The sequence below is a fragment of the Ylistrum balloti genome, unplaced genomic scaffold, assembly GCF_031769215.1.
Source record: "Ylistrum balloti isolate Yb309-2 unplaced genomic scaffold, AGI_CSIRO_Ybal_v1 Utg371784, whole genome shotgun sequence".
NCBI lineage: Eukaryota > Metazoa > Mollusca > Bivalvia > Pectinida > Pectinidae > Ylistrum > Ylistrum balloti.
The window spans coordinates 111,572-133,940 of NW_026782891.1; the positions used below are offsets into that span (position 1 = coordinate 111,572).

At 33.7% G+C, this 22,369-nt stretch overlaps 1 protein-coding gene across 1 annotated transcript in view; it reads left to right on the plus strand.

Annotated features, from left to right (window-relative positions):
* LOC132563600 (uncharacterized) overlaps window positions 1-22,062 on the plus strand; it is a 49,249-nt gene extending 27,187 nt beyond the window's left edge. The window contains exon 8 of the mRNA XM_060228341.1: window positions 22,004-22,062. Within this exon, the coding sequence (XP_060084324.1) occupies window positions 22,004-22,062 (59 nt within the window). The remainder of the gene's footprint in view (window positions 1-22,003) is intronic.
* The last annotated feature ends 307 nt before the right edge of the window (window positions 22,063-22,369 follow it).

Genomic DNA, 22,369 nt, shown 5'->3' on the forward strand with positions numbered 1-22,369 from the left:
AGATAGAAATTGTATTTCTGTATTTGGAATATCATCTATATTTTGAGGACAACATTGCGTTTTTATCTCTAAAATGGTATTACTTATCAGCTCTGAATATTCCTCTTCATACAATAAAGTTGAATTGAATTTCCATAGTACCCTCCCTTGTTTTAAATTCGTTAAATTTCAAGTTGAGAGTTGGAAATGAGTGATCAGATCTGAAAGCTGGCTCAATATCGGAGTTATTTACGCTTGACTAAATATTTTTCGAAATAGAAAAAAAATCTGTTCCGGCTTGCTTTAATGGATTTTTTTTTCTCCTAGTATATGTTCTGCTGTCAGGATGTAACTCTCAATAAATATCTACTAATGAGAAACCTTCCATAATTTCTAATATTTTCTCTCTTGCCTTCTAGTTATTTACTTTTTTGTAGCTTCTGTCATTATCTAAATCTGGGTCGAATACAAAGTTAAAATCTTTACAGATGATATGTTTTTATCATTTTCAAACTCGTCTTGTGTATTTGCCCTAAAAATCATAAAAACTAGGAGTGTCAGTGTTTGAACTGTACAATGTGATCAGTGTTATATTACATCCTTCCAGCAGAGCATCTACAGCTAAGAAACTTCCTGAAATATTCCTCATTTCCCTTTTCACCTTAATTTCAAAAATATTATTTATTAAAATAGTTACCCCTCTAGAATTAGATCTGAAAGAGCTGTAAAAATAATCGTAACCCCACTGATTTCTGATAAAAGTTTGGTTTTCTTCCGTGAAATGCATATCTTGTAAATAATATTTACAGAATTTCTTAGGCTTGAAATAATCTTTTAAAGATATTCCCAAGACCCTGACAATTTTCAGAAAGAACAGTGATACCTCCAATTACTAGCTATTTTCAGTGCTTTACAACCACCTGTCCACCTAACTTCATTGTCTAACCCAGAATGAGAAAAGAAGAAATGAGATAGGAAAACATATAACATAGAAAGTAAAAAAAATGTATCAATAGCAGAGTACTGAAAGATTGTCAACTCACGCAATATTGAACTGATTTTCCGCCAAATCTACTATGATTGTTCTACACGTGTGAAAGCTCAGACTAGGCGGGAATGAACAAGGAACCAGAAGTACTATAGAAACTTGCGAAATTGTGGCAACAATTGCTGTCATCCTTCTCATGGTTGTACATGCTGTTTTTGATTGTAGTCTTATGTGGGATTTCCTGTCAGCAGATAGTTATGTGTTGTTTTCTTGACATTATTTGGATGGGTTGCTCTTAGCAATTCTTGACATTTGCTGTGGTCATTTTGCTCCACATACAGATTTATTGGTAAGGTTATATGTATATGCACACTGATGTTCAATTTCGTTTTTGTCTGGAAACTGGTGTGTTACAAAATACTGAAAATAGATATATGAATAAATGCTACACTGCCTAAGCCCATCACTGGTGAAGTGTGGAATCAGTATTTTGTATAAATCATTGAAAAATTTGCTGTGTATGAATTGTATCGAAGGTCTTTACAAAAAGGGCCATAGTGGTTGTGTGGTTAAGGCATCTAACTGCCTTTATCACTAGCCTCTGGGTCGGGGTTCGAGAACTACATGGGGCAGTTACCAGGTCACAGGTCAGTGGTTTTTCTTCGAGAACTCCAGCTTTCCTCCAAAACCAAAACCAGGCACGTCCTTAAATGACCTTCTCTGTTAAAAGGATGTAAAGCAATAAAAATAAACAAAACTTTATAAAATTATAACATATTTTTGTTAACTTGACACCATTAGTGATGTTAGGTCCTGTGTTTCTATGGATATTGTTCAATGTTAGAAGGTTTATCCTATATTGTTGTGTTATCTTTTACTAAAGAGATATATCAGATTTCATTGCTAACTCTTGGCTCAATATGACCTGAAATATTCTTTTGTATAACAAAATGATTCATCATTTAAAAGTACACGACCCAAATTAAGAAAAAGATGTTTGAATGTGTGAATCAATCATAGTTTAGAATTTGAATTTCAAATTGATGTTATATGTTAAATGTTGGGACTTCTTGGAAACAGATGTCATATTTAGGTATTGTGAATCACATCACATGTCATAACTGATGTACTATTCTGAAATTTTAACAAAATTAATACCAAATATAATTCTTATATAAAAAATGGAAAAACAAATGAAATCAATTGTTAACAAATGATACAATGGTGGAGCATCTGACATATGTCTGGTGACAAAGTTTTTTCTTGCAATAATTTTTTCTCTGTAAAGACCTGGTCAAAAGCTTGTTGCTATAAAGAACCATATTCAAATTAATCGCCTTGACCTTCTTTAAAGGTCACTGAAATTAAATCTATTAAGATCAGAAAAAACAAAATGTCAGGTAGCCATCTTGGATTTGAACACTTGAAGATTCTTAAGCTGTAGTGGATGGATATTTCTCAATCTCTTTACTTTCCATTCAGGTAAGGGTCAAGGGCAAATGCAGTAATGAATTTGTTTATACAAATGTGTGCTCGTCCATATTACCTTGGGTTCAAGATATCTCATGAAACATTCACCAGATTTAGTTTTTTTCACACTAAAGCATCATGTCTCCAAAGTCTACTCCTGCTTAGATTTTGGTGGTCAAATAAAAGTCCAAGGAAATCTTTGACCACTTTGGAAGGAAAAGGCTTGTGTACAAAATATTTCATATATCCCTGAACAAATTTATTTAGTTCAGATTTATACCACAGCACCACAGAATCTCAAAGCCTACACCTGATTGGATTTTGGTGGTCATAGGTCAAGGTCATAGGCCATCCTTAACTAGTTTACAAGAAAAAGCTTGTGTACACTTCATTTTTATCACATGTACACTTCTTTGTTATCTCACATACGGATATGAAGTTATAAGGTTGATTTAAGAACAAAATAGCTGACAACTACTGCTATCTTGGATAATGTTGGTTAATTTTCATCTGCAAAAAAAGTTATGAGGGATGTTACTCAAATTTCATATACCAGTTCTCCTTCTTAAAAAAAAGATACCAATAGTTAGTCTGAAACTGAACAGGAATATAGTTTTGCATTGTGTCCCTCTGTATGTTCCTCCTTCTGTCCATCCTTCCATCCTTTTGTCCTTCTGCTCTGGACTGTATCTTCTACACAGCTGATCACAGGAACTTAATACATGGGATATTGATTTGCCTTGGTGAAATGATTTGTTGCATATCAAAAGTAGGTCATTCTGACCTACATTTTGACCTACATCAAAGGTTTGTCAAGGCCCTATCTCCTAATCATAAAAAATTTCATACTTAAGACAACGGTTCAACTTGGTGATACAGTGCATCAGGTATTAAAGGGAGGTCATTTTGACCTTGACCTTGACCTATATACAAGCTTGATTTAGTTCTATCAATGCTTCTAGTCACAAGAACTTCTTACTTGGTGTATGAAGTCACGTTTGTGAGGCAATTTGTTAGTGAGGGACTCTAATTTATTAAATTGCTCTTGTCTATGCAATAAATGATCAAGAGCAAATAAGAGAAGGAAGGGCAGAATAGAAATGATATTTAATGAACAGACATAGGATTCACAAGATCAGACTTTTTCATTCATCAATGGATATGTCAAAAATTGTACCATGGTCACTTCAAAACAAACTTCAATTTGTGAAAAGTTTCTTTCTTTTTAATGCCCCTGCCATTTATGGCCGGGGGCATATAGCGTTGCCCATGTCCGTCCGTCCCGTCCCGTCCCGTCCCGTAGCATCCCGTCCCATATCAGTATATACCACCTAACAACTTCATTCGGAAGGCAATTTTCATGAAACTTCACACAAATATCAAGTATGGAAAGACCTCATGCAGTGTTGAATTTCTCGGCATTCTAAAAAAAGATGGCCACCAGGGGAAGATAACTCAAAAAAGAGGAACATCATCTTATTTCTACATAATTTGGTACTTGTGGGTTTTAAGGCATAAGGAACTAATATACTCCCTCATTTTTTCCAGAGAACAAAATTCCAAATTCATGTACGTTAAATCAACTTGTCAATTTAAGTATGAAACTTCAGTTGTACATAGTTGCATACAAATTAACAAAATCATCTCTTTCGGACCTTTCACTATTATTTCACAAAGAGGGGGGGGGGGGGGGGGGGGCATTCATGTCTTACAGACATTTTCTAGTTTTTTTTTAAAATGAAATTAGATGCTGTAATTTAAGTCCTGCTTTTATTTTTTGGAAATCATAGATCGACCACTGTTTACATGTTAGGAACTATTTACTGTGGACAATGTGTTCTGAGTAACACAATGAAACAGTCCTCAGTAATGGTGTATACTCTTACCTGGTCCACGGCAGTACCATGGTTATATATGTCTTACGTTCTGTCCTGTGTGATTTAAACTTGGTGACTAATGTGTGGTCATGCACAAGAACAGAAAAAGAGACTTGGGTTGTGCACTGTGAAATACTTTATCATACACTATGAAGAGGGATTTCTGCTCGTAATTAGTCATAAATTTCAATAAGAAGAGTGATTTGGATCATTATTCATTGACTTGTTGGTAAATGATTTCAACCGCCTGGATCATTATCCCATCGACATTCACATACATCACTCATTTTGAAGACAATGGAAGCTGCTTTTGGGATTTCATGGCAGAAGTGTAGTTGTAAGACCTTGCAATAATACTTGTGATAATAAACTATCGAAAGAGTAAACGTTTCATTGTAATTTTTCATATTTTGTGATCAACTAAAGCAATATTTTTGAAGAGGTCAGGGTTTTGGTCAAGGTCATAGTAATTGTTGATGGAATCTCGTCAAAAATTGATAACTAACTTTAGGGAAGACACTGAGGAATTCATGTCTAGCAGACTTTTTGTAGATAGAGTCAATATCATTGGTAGAGCTGTCACGATACACTTCATCCGTGATCTGATACATATCTCAATACTGACATCATGATTCTATACTTTTCGATTGAATACACCCTTATTAGAATTTAGGAATATAGTCTGTTAACAAGGAAATTTCAATACAACACAAACTCGGAATTAAATAAAGAAATCAAAAAATAAAATTAGTTTTATTTTTCAAAATTAATATTCCTAAAATTACCCACCAGATTGAACACTATATGGTCTGTACCTGTTATATAAGAAAAGTAACTTTTCTAAAAATTGAAAATCAGAGAGTCCTGGCTGGTTTTAATTGATTTATATATCACCAACTGCTTCCAGAAGACTGGTTTTTCTGATTACAGTTCTGTGTGGTGTATCTAACATTAATGTTTTCTCATATGTAGTGTGTACAAATCTGTACGACCTTTGACCTGTACAAATTTTATATATGGTCTGAGACTTTTCAACCTTTCCATCAATGCATGCGAAACCAAAAATGCTACAGCAATGGAATGTTTATGATCATACACTTTTCAGACATTTGTCAGCTGTTTTTTAATTGTATCATTATCACTGATTAGTTGCAGCTTAAGCCAATGGACCAATGAGATGGAGGGTCTCATAGAAATTTTGGGAGCGATGGCAAACACTAATTTCAGGATTGTAGCATATTGAAAATATGGAAAAAGAATGGTGGATTGAATCCAACAGAAATAATCGTGATACGAATGTATTGTGATGAATTGTGACACCTCTAATCATTAGCATTTTTCTGCTCTATGATGATAGGAAATAAAATGATTAGAATCATTTACAAAGTCTTTATAGGCGATTCAGTTTAGCAATAAACATGGTATAAATCAGATGGATGAAAAGCACAGCTGCATCAGAATTTTCCTGTTAATCTACAATAAAGCATTACTGATCATAAAATCGGCGAAATGATAGAATGCTATGCATGTCATGAAATAAATTCATAAAAAAGAGAACAAAACAGAATGGACAAGAGTTTCAAATGAAGAAACACTTTTAACGGTGAACATCCTGACTCCATTTTAGGTCTATGTGTTTGCACTTATCGCTTATATCAAGATAATATCTTTAATTTTATTATATTTAGACTAAAGCTTAAGTGCTTGGGCACACTCAGGCTGTGTATGTATAATTTCAATGGTTTTATTAAATTGTTCTACTTCAGCTTTGTTAATTCTGATGAGAAGTGAATTTTGCTTGATCTACACCACTTGACTAAGGTTTGAAAAAAAAAAGAATGCTGTTGTAATTGAGGACTTGAATTCTGACATTGAAGATGGATTGGGAAGAAAATGAAAATCAAAGACCACAAAGTCTGTCTTCTATTTGATTGTGGCATCTGTAATGGATCAATCATCTCAAAGAGTCCTTAAAATGTTTGACATCTGTATTTCATAGTCTACATCAGTGACAAGAGTCAGAGTCACACAGACTTTTCTGCTCTTATGAAAATTTCAAGCACCTCTTCTCAGACTACTAAAATCTAGACATTAGTCAGTTAGTCAATACATTAATTCAAAACATTCAAGTGACATGGTTGATGGAACATCATGGCATTGATATTATTTGACCTCAATTGTGTCTCCATCAGGAGGTTATATAATGTAGCCATAAAGCTGTTGTGTAGAAGTAAAATGGTTCATTGTTGTCACCCTTTGAATTAAATAGTTTTTGATGTCACAATATTTCAAATGTCAGCTGTACTTGTGATAGTGTAAGTACTTTAAGTGTTTTAAAGTATTGAAAATCAAGGTCATCTTGTTTCTAGTTGTTTTAAATATAAAGTTGAACTTCAAAGTCAGCTGGACAGTTGGAAAACTTCAAGTTATCCGAGTATTCAATTCAGGTGAAATTGAATGTTGGGTGAAAAGTTTGGCCAAGACAGAAAATATTCTTAAAAATAAAAGGGGCTTTTGAGTTATGCAAGTTTGAGATAGCAAGGTTTGAAAGCACTCAGACTTCTGTAGACTCAAAAGGAATTATTGGAAACAAAAAAAATGAATTGAACTTAAATATTGTTCAGCTTCGTGAAGGCTAATGATACCATAGAGGAATTCATGTGTTAGAATAATGAGGCTAAAAATATGCCTGTTTATTGGAGATGTTCGAACAAGTTTACAGCATTTACCAGTAACACAACATGTTATGTCTCCTTCAGATATCTTCATTATTACACATGGGAGTAAATTGTGCTCTTAAATCCATGGCTCATTTGCATATATTCATAAAAAATATATATTGTTGCAATATCAATATTCCAGTGATGTCATGTTGTTTACAACGATTGTCTGCACTGTCTGACTTGTCACTATATTTGCGTGTTGTTCAATCTTTTTACGTATTTGTGAAATGTGATTTGAAATGATAGCACTCTTGTGTAATGCAGTTCTAGCATGAACATTTAAATACATGACAAATTTGCTGTGAAATTTCTCCTGTTAAGTTGGTTAAACCTCTTCAGCAACAAAGACTGTTACTGTTTGAGACAACTGATCTTACAGGTATTACTGTGTTCATGGATAGGATTATTTATTTAGGGGCTAATATTGTAGCAATAATCCCAACCTGGCTATTTAGTCTGTAATGTTGAAATGGATTTCACCAATTCTCATTTTGCAATGTGCTTCTTACTTTTGTTATTGAGTATGTCAAAATCACTTAGAGTTCCAAACTTTCGGAACAGTATTAATACTACTTATAAAATTGTGCAACCACAAACTATAATTTTCCCCCTGGAATGTATCAATACTATTTGGTCTTTCCCATATTAGAGTGCATACGGTCAGTTCGAATAGGTGGGTAGTTTGAACATGTGATTTTTTCAACAGAAGCAGTAATTTTCAGCCCAGTGATACTTTGAACCCTTTCTAGTCCTGTTTCACTTATAATCCAAATCACTCCAACATATTGTGAAATTGTACATATAATTTTTGATAAAAATGTTATCATCACATTAATGGCTCGAGGTGGTCACTATTCACATTGATGTTAAAAGCTGTTGGTAGCTGTAAATGACTATCGTAAGCAAATATTGCCAAATGATACACATACGTGGTAGAAAAAGTATTGAGATGTTGCTCAGGTTTTTAAAAAAAAAAAAAATAGCCTTGAGTTTTGTTGAAGGTTAAAAGTGGTCAAATTTATCAAACACTTAATTCACTTAGATACCCTTACTATTAACACACAGTCAATATCAATTGATTGTATAAAAAATATATAATGATCTTCTTCTAAAGAACCACTAAGCAACAGTTGAATGTAAGTGCATATTAATGTTCATATTGTTAGACTGTTCAAATTTTGAGATCAGAATGGTTTAGCCCTGTAAATTACACTGAAATACTTTTGATTTATTTTAATTGTAAAAAGAGTAAGTTATGCAAGGATCTTTGACCAGTATTATACATAACAGGCTAAAATTAAGTCTAAGAAAAACATTCTGTTTTAGTATTCAAATGTTTCATTTGGCAGATCTCACAAAATTTATATGAAGTGGTGTGTCAAACATTAATAAGATAATTCAGTGTTTCGATTTATAGTTTAATTGTAATTTTGGATAATCGTTAAGTCTTGTTATCAAATTTTGGAGGGTTTATCTGTATTTCCTTGATATTGTGTCAGCCTGGAGTGTGACCCTTGCTTGGATTTATATGTTTATTGTCACAGCTGGTGAAGAGATAAGTGTCCAGACAGTATCTTTTATAGGAATCATCTAATTTAACTCATGAATATTTAATCAGGCTGTCCAATAATACATAAGCATTTGGATCCTGTGTCACAGTTGAAACTACAATCAGTTTTCATCCTACATAAAGCTGGCATAGGTGACATTGCTTTCTGGGGATTTTTTTCATTGAGTCTTCCATTGTTTCATGCTGTGAAACTGTCGTAAATATTTCATGAAAAAATTTCCCATGGATTCTGCTGAATCTTCACAGAAGTTTATGAAGGAATCTGTAGGTATGAAATCAACTTCTGTCTGATTTGTAAATAAGACAGCCATTACAGGCTGACATCTTAAAGGCTCTAGTTTTGTTGATCAAGATGGCGGCCAGGGCATCTGATTGGTTTAAACAACAAGTCAAACTTGACATGAAATCACGATAATTATTAATACTCTGTTATTCTAGATCGTGTATATTTGGCTAAGATAATTGTTATTGTCTTAATTAGTTCTTTTGAAATTCAAAGGACCATGGAAAATATTTCAACTTATCCAAATCTCAACTCAAAGTGTCTGAATATGTCTCCTGGATTACCATACACATTTTAACTCCATGCTTCAAACAATGTAGTTCGATTTGAGTTTTTCATGTAAAATCAATTTTCATGATGTAATACTTACCAGGTTTGATGGTATGTACATATTGACCCTTGCTGATCCCCAGGGACATAAGGGCGGGGCCAGAAGGATCCAAGCGATTCTTTAACTCGAAAAATTTTCTTCTCAACGTCCAAATAATTAGGCACTTTATTACATAAATTTAATGTTACTTTACCACACAAAGTTAAAAGCATGATTCACACAGTAGCTTTTTGCTGATGTAGACTTTTTTTATACAAAATTTACTATATGTATATATGTTTTTTTTGACTGACATGTTGATTCGACTGGTCTCTCAGGGTAGGATTTCATATTTGCAGACACATATTTCATGAAATAATATCAAAAGTGCTCTCATAAGACAACTTGTTTGTACTGACATTTTTCCGATGCAAGAATATGAACATCTAGCTGGAGATTAAGATTTCTCTAAATGTCCGTTTACAGAGCAAGTAAGTGACTTTACATCCCCATTGGGAGAGCTTGGCTAGAGATACTTTAGTGCTTTATGTTTAAATAAACAGGAACACACTTTGGAAGTACAGGTGAAACAGGAGATTTAGTACATCAGCAGAAATAAAACTACTAGAAATTAATTGATCACATGAACTCATTTATTTCTAGAAATAAAACTGCTAATCTCCTTGTGAGTTGGATGCATTAAGAAACAAAAGGAAAAGAAAACATCATTTTCAAAAATGATGTGATCAATTCAAAATGCTCGCAAAACATGTAATGATGTTAAAAAGAAAATAATGCTTCTTTTTAAAAATAACTTAAAAAGGAATTTTTATGGACATGATTTTCATTTTAGTGATAATTACTGTAGATTTAATATGCATCTCTTCCACAATTGCTTAGTTCTGTGGTATCTTCTCAGCCTGTTCCATGAAGGTATAAAGCACTGCCTGCTATTGTGTCTTCTGTTTTGGCTACCACTCAGACCCTTATAGTGGAGGAGAATACTTCTACTCATGTTCCTGGATTTCTTGGGCTGCAATTTGGGTGACTGATTACCAGAGCTTAAATCCTTTGATTATACCATCCATGATGGGAATCTAGCTCTTCATGCAGCTAGGCCGGAATAGAAGGACTTGTCATCACAAGTTAGAGAGAATGTTCTGTCTGTCACCTGAAGCTGCTTGTTGAGGCAGTACTCATAAGTCAGTGTTCAATCCTCAGAAACATTCAGGTTAGTGAACCCTTTCGCTTTCACCTATTGACAGCCCCTTCAAGGGTCCTACTCTACTGAACGGGTTGTAATCTGATTTACAGAAGGATCTGAAGGAGGACCTGTTGGCCTTTGGCATTCTTCAAGTCTTGTTCCAGTGGTACTAGTTCTTTTCATTCTGTATGACAAAGCAGTAGGGGCATTCATATTTTATTAACATTTTCTTGTTTTATAATTTTACAAACCAGAAATATCCATGGGTTGGCTTATTACAGAATAAAAATGTTATTTCTGTCTTCAAAGGAATGAATTGACCACATTGGACATAAGATATGGACATTTTTGTTGTGTTGTTGAGGGTAACATAACATTTGTATTTCATCTTTTTTTTCTGGCTCAAAGTCAGGAGATGGGCTTATTAACAGACACCTTGGTTGTATTGACTAGAAAATAATCACTTTTTTTTATATATAATAGAAGTTCGAAGATAAACAGCTTCTATAATGTTTTTGAAAAAGTGATAACTTCGACCACAACTTTGTCAAAAATGTGTTTTTTTATGTCAGATTATTCTCCGAGTATAGATCAAATTTAAAAGCAAACAAAACAGATTGGTGTTGCAAGGAATACTTCTATCTTGGTGTTATTAAGTTAAGTATAAAGTGACAATTCAGGCGGGGTTAACTGCAATGGATCCAGTCGTCAAATGACCAGCTATAGCTGTGTACAAGAGATGTGAGCCAGACTTATAAACGAACCCAAATGACTGTAAAATTTCTAGTCTATTTCCATATCGGAGGCAATTTTCTGCTAGTTCTTGCTTTTGTCAATTACAGAGATGTCCGCCAATTTTTCATACGCCTGTCACAAATGTTGACAGACCATCTAATGTAATGATGTTGTCCATCCATACATCACTGACCATCTGTTGTGATCTAATATGTCTGGAGATCTCACCTAGTCTTTGATCAATCTCTTTGATACTTGTTTAGGGTTTATCATTGTGATATATTTTGAGTGATGTCTTGATGAAATAATCTTTGAAAGAATTATTGCCTTTTTCAGTGTCTTAGTTGTGCCTACATTTTTTTTTTTCAATGTCCTAGTTGTGTCCTGGGATATCTCATATCTCGTTCTTTAACTGATTTTGTTTGGACTGGATATAAAATGTATTGGGCTTTCTTACTGGTATTCTAATTGAACTCTTTACGGTTGATGATTTAGATACAGTAATTTTGAACCTTTATCATCTTTCAGGTTGATCCTAAATAATATGTCCATGAAAAGTTATTCTATACTCAAGGCTTTTCTAGGTCTTTTATGAACCCATTTTCTACTGCTTTAAAACTATTGTTAACATTGAAATATCTCTCCAGTGGTCAGTTTGTACAGGAGAAATTGATGGGAAAACTCCCAGCCAAAACCTCTTAATATAGCACTTCAGGAAATCGGAAAGATCACTGGATCATAGATTGTATGCTGAGTATTGGGTTTATACTCAAGTGTGTACGCTGTTCACTAAAATTTCTCTTAGTATTGCAGTATTTATTACTTGATAGACTTATTTTCTCTTGATTTTATCATTTTTATACAGATATTTAAATCTGTTTGGCTTACAACAACACAAACTGTTATGATGCAATCAGGGCTGCTGCGTAAACATCTCTCAACTAATCTAACTAGATCAATAAAGAATATCTGCAAATTGAATATCATATGTTGGTTTTAATCGTAAATTGAGGTGTACAATTTCCGTACGAACATAACTAGATGATTTTCTTCAAAGCATCCTATGAAATCCTTACTTGTCGGAATATCCCTTTAACAAACAGAAAAGTAGTTTTTCTTGTAGATTTTCTTTACTGTTTCCTGTTCACAATTTCTCTTGTGTAATAGGTAATAAATCTATAATGAACTTTGAACTTTCACCACAAAAAGACAAATAAATCAGTTGGTCAGGGCATTGGCATACACAACCTCAGGTGAAGAGATGTATGATTTAATGCTCCATGCCATTGGCTGTTTGTATTTCTCAGGTGAGAAAGGGACTGGTCTGTACTGACATGGATGCATGCTTGGGCATAACACTTTACACTTATTGTTTTGGTTTGCATGCAATGGGCTTTCTGTATGTTGTTCAGTTTAGTAACCACCGTCGACTTTAAGGAGACCTTGCCTCAAGATGACCCAAAATGAAAAAAAAATCCTGGTTTTGTTTTTGTGGTAGATAAATTATAAAAATTTTCTTGAATTTACGAAAGTATTATCTTTAGCTGTTAAACAGGGTTGACATCAATGTCTTTTCAAAAACTTAAATAAGAAGTAAAGATGTGTCTGTATATCATTCAGTTGTTTAGTGAAATTGATTGAAACATCAGCAAACATTCTATTGAATCAAACAATTCAATTGTCATTTTAGTGTATTTGTATGTGCACCTTTGTGTACAAATCAATATTTCACTTCCAAATGTGGGCATTTGTGACCAGCTTTCAATGAAACACCTTACAGTCCTCCATAACCTTTAAATTATTATTTTGCTTTATGTGACACAAAAATGATCAATACTTGGGATTTTTTGTGGTTTTTTATCGACAAACACACACCAAGAAATTTATGGCCTTCTTCCCGACGCAGGATATAACGTTGTTGGTCTTCAAACTTTCGAGGAAATAGGTTCCCAAAAACAGAACATTTATGACTGGAGAAGCCTCACACACCTGACAGCCTATCAAATGGATTCAGCTTGTACAACATCTCGCTGTGTATACTTATATGCAGTTGTGTTGTAACATATTTACGATCTGTTTATCAGCCATTTTCATTTTTACATCAAAAATAGAACTATGCAGATGAATACATTAACAATGGTAGTAGCCGTTTTATTCTGTTGATAAATGGTCATTTATTTAATTGTGTAACTGCATTTTTGTTTGAAACTCGTCTTTTTTCTGACTTTGGAAGCAATATAGCAATATTGTCTTCTTATATACAAAATTAATTTGTTTTCGTACATCTTGGAAGTATGTTGAATGACACCATATCTTTTCATCATACTGATCTGAATATGTATATTCTTTATTGAAGACCACGGAGATTACAATACATGATTACGTATGTATTGTAATCTCATTGGTCTTCAATCAAAAATATACATATGGAAGTCTCAAGTGACATATTGGGATCATCTTTTGTCCGACAGCTCTGGCAATGGCATCCGTCGAGCACCGTAAACTATTAACATTTCGACTTCTTCATAACCAAAAGGCTGAGAATTCTGATATTAGGCCTGTAGCATGCTGGGTTGAAGAGCTACAAAATGTGTTGAAATAAATTACCTTGATCCACTTTCAAGGTCATAGATATAATGAAACCTTTAAACAACTTTTCAATAACCAAAAGACCCAGGGTGCTAATACTGGGCCTGTAGCATGCTGTGATGAAGAGCAACTAAGTTTGTATCAATAAATGACATTTACCCTTTTTAAAGGTCACAAGGGTGAAATAGGTTGAAAAGTTTTAACAACTTCTTCTCAATAACCAAAAGACCCAGGGTGCTGATATTGTGCCTGAACCATGCTGGGATTAAGGGCTTTCATGTTTGTTTAAATGAATAACCTTGACCTTGAATGTTTCTTCAAATGAATGATCTTTACCTTTATTCAAGGTCACAAGGGTAAAATAGGTTAAACAACAACAACTGAGAGTGTTATCAGAATTCAGTTTGATTGAAAACTAAACCTTTAAACTTAGAGACAATAAACATTTTGTAAGTATGCATATATGTTCTGTCTACCCCAATGTTGGGACTGATGGACAGATTCTAAAACTGTTCAAAGACTTGAAGACATCAGGTGACTGATAAGGCCCACGGGCCTCTTGTTAGATTTCAAGTCATTGGACTAAGTAAGTGAACATTTTCTAATAGGGATATTTATCTAGTTTTCTCTCATAAATCCTGAGTTTCATCTTCCTAAATGCAGACGTTTGAAAGAATTTTATAGCTACTTTGAATATAAATATCACTCTCAAATCGGTTCCTTTCATATTATGATATGATGTTGGGAGTAAGTCTGTTATATATATATAATATGTGTATGATGTAACAATAGGCCTCTAGACGACAACTGAAATTTTGTTTTCTGCTAAAGTATAAGAGCGAGAAGTCCCATGTTGAATATGAAACCATTCAAATTCAATACAATTGCACCACTTCATTTTGTCATAAAAATCTGGATCAGGAATATTCTTTAAAAAGATATCTCTGAGGTGTTATTAAATTCAAGAGTTATGTAGATTTGATTAATGTTTATGACCTGAAACAGTATCGATCCCATTTGTGGGAAATAAATGTCTATTATTTGTATACTTAATAACAGTGTACTTTCCAGGGGATTGGAAATCAAATTATTTTGTAAATATTTAAACTGGTTGGGAGTCAATTTAGAATAGACTCTGTTAGACAGAAGAACTGCTGTTGTTCTAAATGGAAAATTTCAGATGTTTTGTATATCTGTAATTGAAGGTTATTTGGTGTAGGAATGTTGATTAATCTTTTGATTGCAGTAAGTACCCTTGTTTTGCAAAAGTTCTATGATTAAATTCTTTAAATTTACCTTTTTTTGTTGTTGTTACATAAATCAGTGAAATAGATTTTGCTGATGTCATAATTATCTGATGGCCATCAGGTGATGCACTTTAAGATAACTTCATAAACAAATTATTTACCATAACAGATTGTTGCTATAGAAATAGCAGGAGGGAAAAAGGAGGAGAAAAAAGGTGGTGTCTTGCACTTCAAAATGTCTTTGAAAGAACTAGTGAAATTCATTGTGATAGATATTGCACAAACACAATTTCCCTTCAGAATGGTTTTTGTAAGTAAACTGAATTTATTCTATCTGATAGGTGTAGATATGGATTAAAGAGAAACAATATTTGTCTGGTTATTTGTTAAGGTTAAGTACTGTCTTTCTCACAATACATGTGATTTGTTAGAGAGTTAAGGGCATATGTCATCCAACAATTATACTTGTGATTTGTGATAGAGTTCCCTTCAAGGTTAATGCTACCTCACTGAATTTGCTGTAGTTGATGTATCACATTAGATTTAAGGATATAAGTGCAACCTTGCGTGTTATTCCTATGATTTGTGGTAGAGTTGTCACCCTTTGAGATAAAAGGTGCCTTATACAATTTGTTGGTGTGATATGCATTAAAATTAAGGATATTTTCTCTGGCATAAGATGAATTGAAATTGTTAATAATACAGTCCCCACCCCCAGGGACCTGACAGGTGGGGCCAAAAGTGTTCAAAATGACTTGGATTTCAAAAATCTTCTTCTCAAGACCAAGATATGGTAGAATCAAATGGAAGCATCTTAAGGTGCTTTGATTATCATAATGAGTCTCAAATTTCTTGCTGGGGAGAGTACATTTTTGAGCATAACGTTAACTATATAAGAATGATCAGTATAGGATGGCAGTTTTTATGGTATGCATGTATAGACATTGGCTTACTATAATCAATATTGCTTATCTCAGGTGACTGTCAAGGCCACTAGGCCTCTTGTTTTAAAATTATTTTTTTCTATAATTTGTGATTTGGTTTTGACAGTGCTGATTTACCCATTATACCTATAATTTGCTCTTTAAGGTTGTATGGTACCTTACACCTATAAGTTAGAATTACCTCCCTTGATATCTGATATCATCATCTTTCATTCAAACTGAATTTAAATTGCGTGAATGCCTATATGTCCTTATTAACTTTCAAAATGTCACATTAAAGAAGATATCAATTAATCAGTCTAAATTATAATCCATGTTTTACTGGTGCTGAGCTCTTTTGTGTAAAGGAATGCATATTGAATGAAAGATAATATTTGCGATAAATTGAGACAAATTGATCTTGGAAATAAAAAGGAAATTGAAAAAAAGTGGAAGAGCAAGGGGGGTAGTATTTTGCTTGATTTAGAAAATTACTTGATTCAAAGATTCATTGATCAAGGAATACAATATTAACAGAGAGGTAATTAATCTAATAGATGTAAATGGCTAATGAGATCTAGGGCATAGCATTGTTCACTATTAAATCAATCAAATCACATGTACAAACTTACATGTGAGGAAAATTTCATAAACTTTTGTCTTCGGAGAAAATTGCTTGTAATTGATATTTGAGCAAATGGAGGTTAGTAATCAAATTTCACATACACTGTTGTCATTAATGGTTGTGAGGTTATCAGGTCATCCCTTAATTGCTTTGACCAATAAAGATAGATTTTCATTGCACAGTTTCTTTCTTTTCATACTGGTCCTATAAATCACATAGTGGGGTTTTTTTTCAGATTTTTTTTCTTTCTCTTTCACTTTTTTTTTTATTTCGATGATATATATGCCTTTTTTATTGGTTTCTTGGAATATGATTTAAACTGTAGTACTATTTAGTCTGAACTTAATCAAACATTCAGGGGATGTGCAGATGGTACAATGGATAATCTGCATTTGACAATGGGGATATATTTTGAAACTCCTGAAATAGAAGCAATTTTAATGCCATCACAGGAGTGTCTGCTATGACATATTAGATTTTAGTATATGTATTATATTTTCTTACTAAAAAGCTGATAATGTAAAGTAATTGGAAATAGAAATGAAATAAACTAACTGATACCAAATTGGTAAAGTTCAAAAGAAAATGACCCCGAATGACCTATTTCTATCTCAAAAACTTAAAAGGAAAAATGTAGTACAGTCAAACTTCTATGAATCAAACTTTGATTATTTGAATTCATCTATATATCAAAGTTTTTGTTCGGCCCCAACTTTTATTCCTACATATTACTACTAAGTTGCCCCCTTACAAATCAAAGTTTTATAAATTTGAGGTTTTTTTCATGTAAAACCAATTTTCATGAAGTAATACTTACCATAACTTTAGTATGCAAATACAGTACCTACACCCATCTTTGTATCCCAACAACAAAAGATTCAAATAATCCCACACTCCCTACAATCCATGAGCCATCACGGCAGGAACATAGAGTGATCTCCCTTCCTCTAATAACCTTTATGGAGTACCCCACAGAGGGCGGGGCTCTCGATCCATACTAAAGTTATGGTAATTATTACTGAAATGAAATGAACTTTTCAGTGTATCAAAGTTTTTCATGTACCATAAGATATAACATACTCATTAACACCTCATGATTCAAGCAAAACATTTACCTGCACTGTACAGGTATTTTCACCCAGTGGCAAAATTTCACACATTTCAATCTGACAATGGAATTTCGATAGCCTGCTCTCATTAGCTTTGTGTTATGAGGATAATTGATGACTGGACACAGATTAAAATTTAACTGCTAACTTGTAAGCCATGATATTTAATCAAAGATGAATGGGATGTCATGTGATGTTCACAACCACCATTGTGGTAATGGCATTTAGTTAAGTCTAATTTACGGAATTTAAAAACAATCGGAGGAAATCCTATCACTTGTATGATGGTTTCACTCATTCCCAAAGCATCTCTTTTTACTTTTAAACTCAAAAGCATAAGAAACATAGTGATTGATCTGTCTGTCATGCATTCTCCGATTGTCCAGGCTAGCCATCATCAGAATATCGGCTAACACTTGTAATTTCTACGACTGAAGATGTGTGATGTTAGTGCTCTCGTTTCTGGACAGAATGCATTATGATATTAATTTTACTCTCTTTAAAATTCATTTGTGCCTTTAATGTTTATGTATCAGTCTTGAAATAATTACTGTAACACGTGAAGACCACTTTAATGCTGCATGTTGTTTCATTTAAAATCAGCCTGTAAAATACATTTACCATGTGACATGAAGGATCGATTTCTCAATTTCTAGTTGATTACTATTTAAAGTTGTTTTTTTCATGAATGAAAATGCATCTATTCATTTAAACTTGTGTTTTTGTATTTGTTGTGTTTGTTCAGGTAGAAATGTAATCAACTGTATATGTCTATGAACATGAAAACGTCAATATATCCTACCACACGTGACTCAAATTCTTAATGTATCAAATTTTTTTTGGTTGTCCATGAATTTGAAACATCAAAGTTTGACTGTATTTTATTGTTGTCTATAGCAATTATATTGACAAGTAGTTTACTACTAGTAGGCTGTAGAAACATTTATATCACTTTCTAAATGTGTGTTTATAAAAAAAATGAGAAGAAAATACAAATATATTCATGTAGAGCTGTTAGATAGTCTACATGTAAATACCTAATTTTCTGTTCAAAAAAGGTAAATGACTGAAATTTGTTTGCAGTTAAATTAACCTGCTTTGGAAAAATCCTGGATTGGAAAAATCCTTATTATAATGCTAATGGAAAAAAATTTCCATTGCTGTTTCTATAGCTAGAAATCATTAAAAAGTAAATTTTCAAAGATTTAAGGTCCTTGTTTATCTATCAGTAATCTAAAACAGGTTGTAAATAAATATTCTGATAGCTCTTACATCTGAGGAAAATTTCATTAACTTTTGTCTACTGAGAAAATTGCTTGTAATTGATATTTGAGCAAATAGAGGCTAGTAATCACATTTCAATTACACTGTTATCATTTGAGAAATTTCTTTTTTATTTCTTTGTGTGGTATGAATCTACATGATGAAATTGACTGTGTTTGATGTATGTTAGTCTGCTTGTTGGTTCCGTTGTTGTAGACCATGTTCTCATTTGGGAGCGTGACATTACTTTTACTTATTGGATTGACAAATTTTTACGTGACAGGTGTCATCGATGAAGCAAAATCCGCCGACTTACCTGACTTTGGAAGCAGTATAGCAATAACATCAATGCTTACTCTTCCAGAACACCTGGTCTTATTCTCCTTGTCCTTTATTTTTTGTCCCAGGTTTCAATGATATGAGTTTAGATTATCATGATGTTGACATGTTGGTATTTCCTTGTTGTTGATTGTAATCCTCATAATATTCTTAAACTCAACAATGGAAATCAATAAAGAGAAACCACAGAGAATCTTCATCAATATGATATTACTAACTTTCTGGTAGCTATACATGTTTCTGTCTGGATGTTCACACCAGCTGCCAGACACACGGGATAAAGCCACACTTCGAGGCTCCTTGCACTTCTAGTACAAAGTGTTTCACAGATAGTTGAAATAGATCTGACAAGTAAAAGCTTGTACCTTTAAAATCTTGTTATTGACATTTAGAAAATAAATGTACTTATATATCAGATATTCATTACAAGCTATTTCAGGTTTTCTTTTTGTAATCTTTGTTATTTTTCTGTTAAATTATTATTATTTTAATCTGAATTTGTCCTTATACATCATTAAATCTGAGGTTTTTTCTACGTTCAGTCTGCTGATATTTAATTTTCAGAATGTTAAATCTCTGTAAAGTATACATTGTCTATATTGGTTAAAATCTCTGGGATGGACTCTGCAGAGATTTGAAATCTTTTCCTCATCTTGGGCTTAGGAGTGCAGGTACATTGTATGTGTCATTTGTGATTTTGTGTACTTTAGAAATAATTGGGACATGTCAGATCATTTTTATAAATGTATCCCTCTTCAACTCTATTTATCAGAGCAGTCTATCAAATAAACAGACTTGACTTTACTAACTGGCATGGTACATCAATATCATTGTCTTGAAATATTATTTTGTCAATATCCAAATTTCAGCAGACATGTTTTACAAGAATATGATTCAAACTATAAAACTTCATAAATGGCTAAAATCTCAATGTGTCTGAATTGTAAATCCGTGATATGCCATAGGATGCTACATATGTTCAAAATCCATCTTTACCATTTTGAGATCAATGAAGCATACTATTTTATCTCCTGTAAAAAGGAAAGTTCTAATCCCTTATACGCACATTTTTCATTTACTTAAAAAGAGAGTTGTACTAGAAAAAAGGTGATATTTATAAAGTTCTAATTCTTTGGCTTTGTCCTTCATAATATCTCCCTATAGGGTTTTGAGGGCTTCATTTTGATCAGAATACTGTTTCACGAAATAGATTTTGTCTATCAACACTTGTCATCGTTATAGGTGGAAAAGACATTTTCAATACTTAAATATCCCTGCAGACTTTAAAAATTTCTTTATATGGCTATCTGTGGTAATGTTTTAATTAAACAGCCGAAATAAAGTTTCTAGACCTCATTACAACAGATCTGTGAAGAATCTTGATGTGGTCTGTCCTCGCTTGAATAACATGATGTGTGCGTGGGAAGTTGTACCATTTAACCCGGTTATCAACCCAATCGCAGCACAATCACTGTAAGCTGTGGGCTATTGGTAGCATTTAGACAGCTGTCTATCAGGTGTGTACATTATAGTCTCGATTATCATGGCTGAACGTGAAACAGTTGCAGTTTCAGCCTATTGTCACAACCTTTGGAAATATCTGATATTACCAATCCCAGTTTTCTGATTGGGGGACGTATTCCCCCTAGCGGCAGTTGTATGCTATGAACTATGTCACCATCTTTCAAAATCTTTTCAAAATGGTGTCTTTCATGAGAACTGTCACAATGAGACAATCATGTATAATACCAAAATCTTAACAAAATTGACAGATAATGAAAATATTCAGATTGAGATTTGCATCAACATCAAACTAGCATTGCCCTGGTTTGCAGAGGAATCTCTGAGACAGGAAAATATGGTGGAATGCGTAGAAACATGGAACCATTGACATCTATCATTAATGACCTATCTAAAAGTCTGTAAAATCAGGCACAGTAAGAATCGTAAAGATTCTTCAGGACAAATATTTTAGAAATAATCAATATAGTTAGTGACATCATAGATGTGATCACAATACACCAGTTGATATTGATATTGATGTTGATATTTGTAAAATTGATTGAGTAATCGAGAGTTAATAGCTTTACCCAACTTTGTATCCCAAAAACAAAAGATTCAAATAATCCTACCCTCCCTACGATTCCATGAGCCATTACAACAGGAACATAGAGTGATCTCCCTTCCTCTTTCCTTTAAGACCTTCAGTGGGCTAATGTGTTTCAGATGAGTTCTCTCATTTTCTTGCCTTTCAGCCACTTCTTAACTTTCTCAGTCATGTTTTTTTGCTCAGTTTGTTTTTGGCTTTTTCCTTTTTGCTAGCTTCATTTACATTGTTTTTCTTCGTTTCTGTTGCTTGCCTGAAAGTTTTGAGTTATTTTTGTTCAAAACTTTCTGTACTTATTTACAATTTTTTAGCTGTTGTTTGTTAGTATGTTTCAGGTGGGATTATGACAGGGTATGGCGCAAGTGGTTCCCATTTCTTTGGAGACCGGAACCCCCATAATGCTTGCCCATTTTGTCATACTTGCAGTGAGGCTACTTCATGTAAACTTTGTTCACAGGGAGTCTCAAGTCAAGACATCCTAGCCTTCCTAGCAATCTTCTTCCTGTCGTAAGAGAGATTCGTCATCTACTTACAGTAGGCAAGAGAAGCCAGTTAGGAGTTTTGTCTCCAGCTCTGAGCCTTTTGGTGATTTATCCCTTGCTTGGCACAATCTAGGGTCGAATTGGCCAGGATTTCTTAAAAACCTTCTGGTTTGCCTTCAGGTAGGGACTTCCGACCGCCTGTCACTAATCCCAGCAAACTAGGTGGTGCTGTTGGTTGAAGCAGCCTTGATGCAGGACTTGTTTTTTTGAGTTGTTTCGATTGTCTCTTCCTACTGGGATTAGTGATGTACAGCTTGTTAATACTGGCATCAATATTGGACTGGTTTTCCTGCATGCTCAGGTTCCTGGTTCCTGTTCTTTTCAGCCTGGTCTAGAGTTGCCTGTTTAGCGTTGCCCAAGGGGTTTATCCCCAGGAGGGCTGGGTTTGCCGACCAGGTGACTAGTTTCTCGTCTCCTTTTCCCTCTGGCGCAGGGTATGCGGGTGCCTGGGGGCAACCATCCTCAGACCGCCCAAACCATTCTACA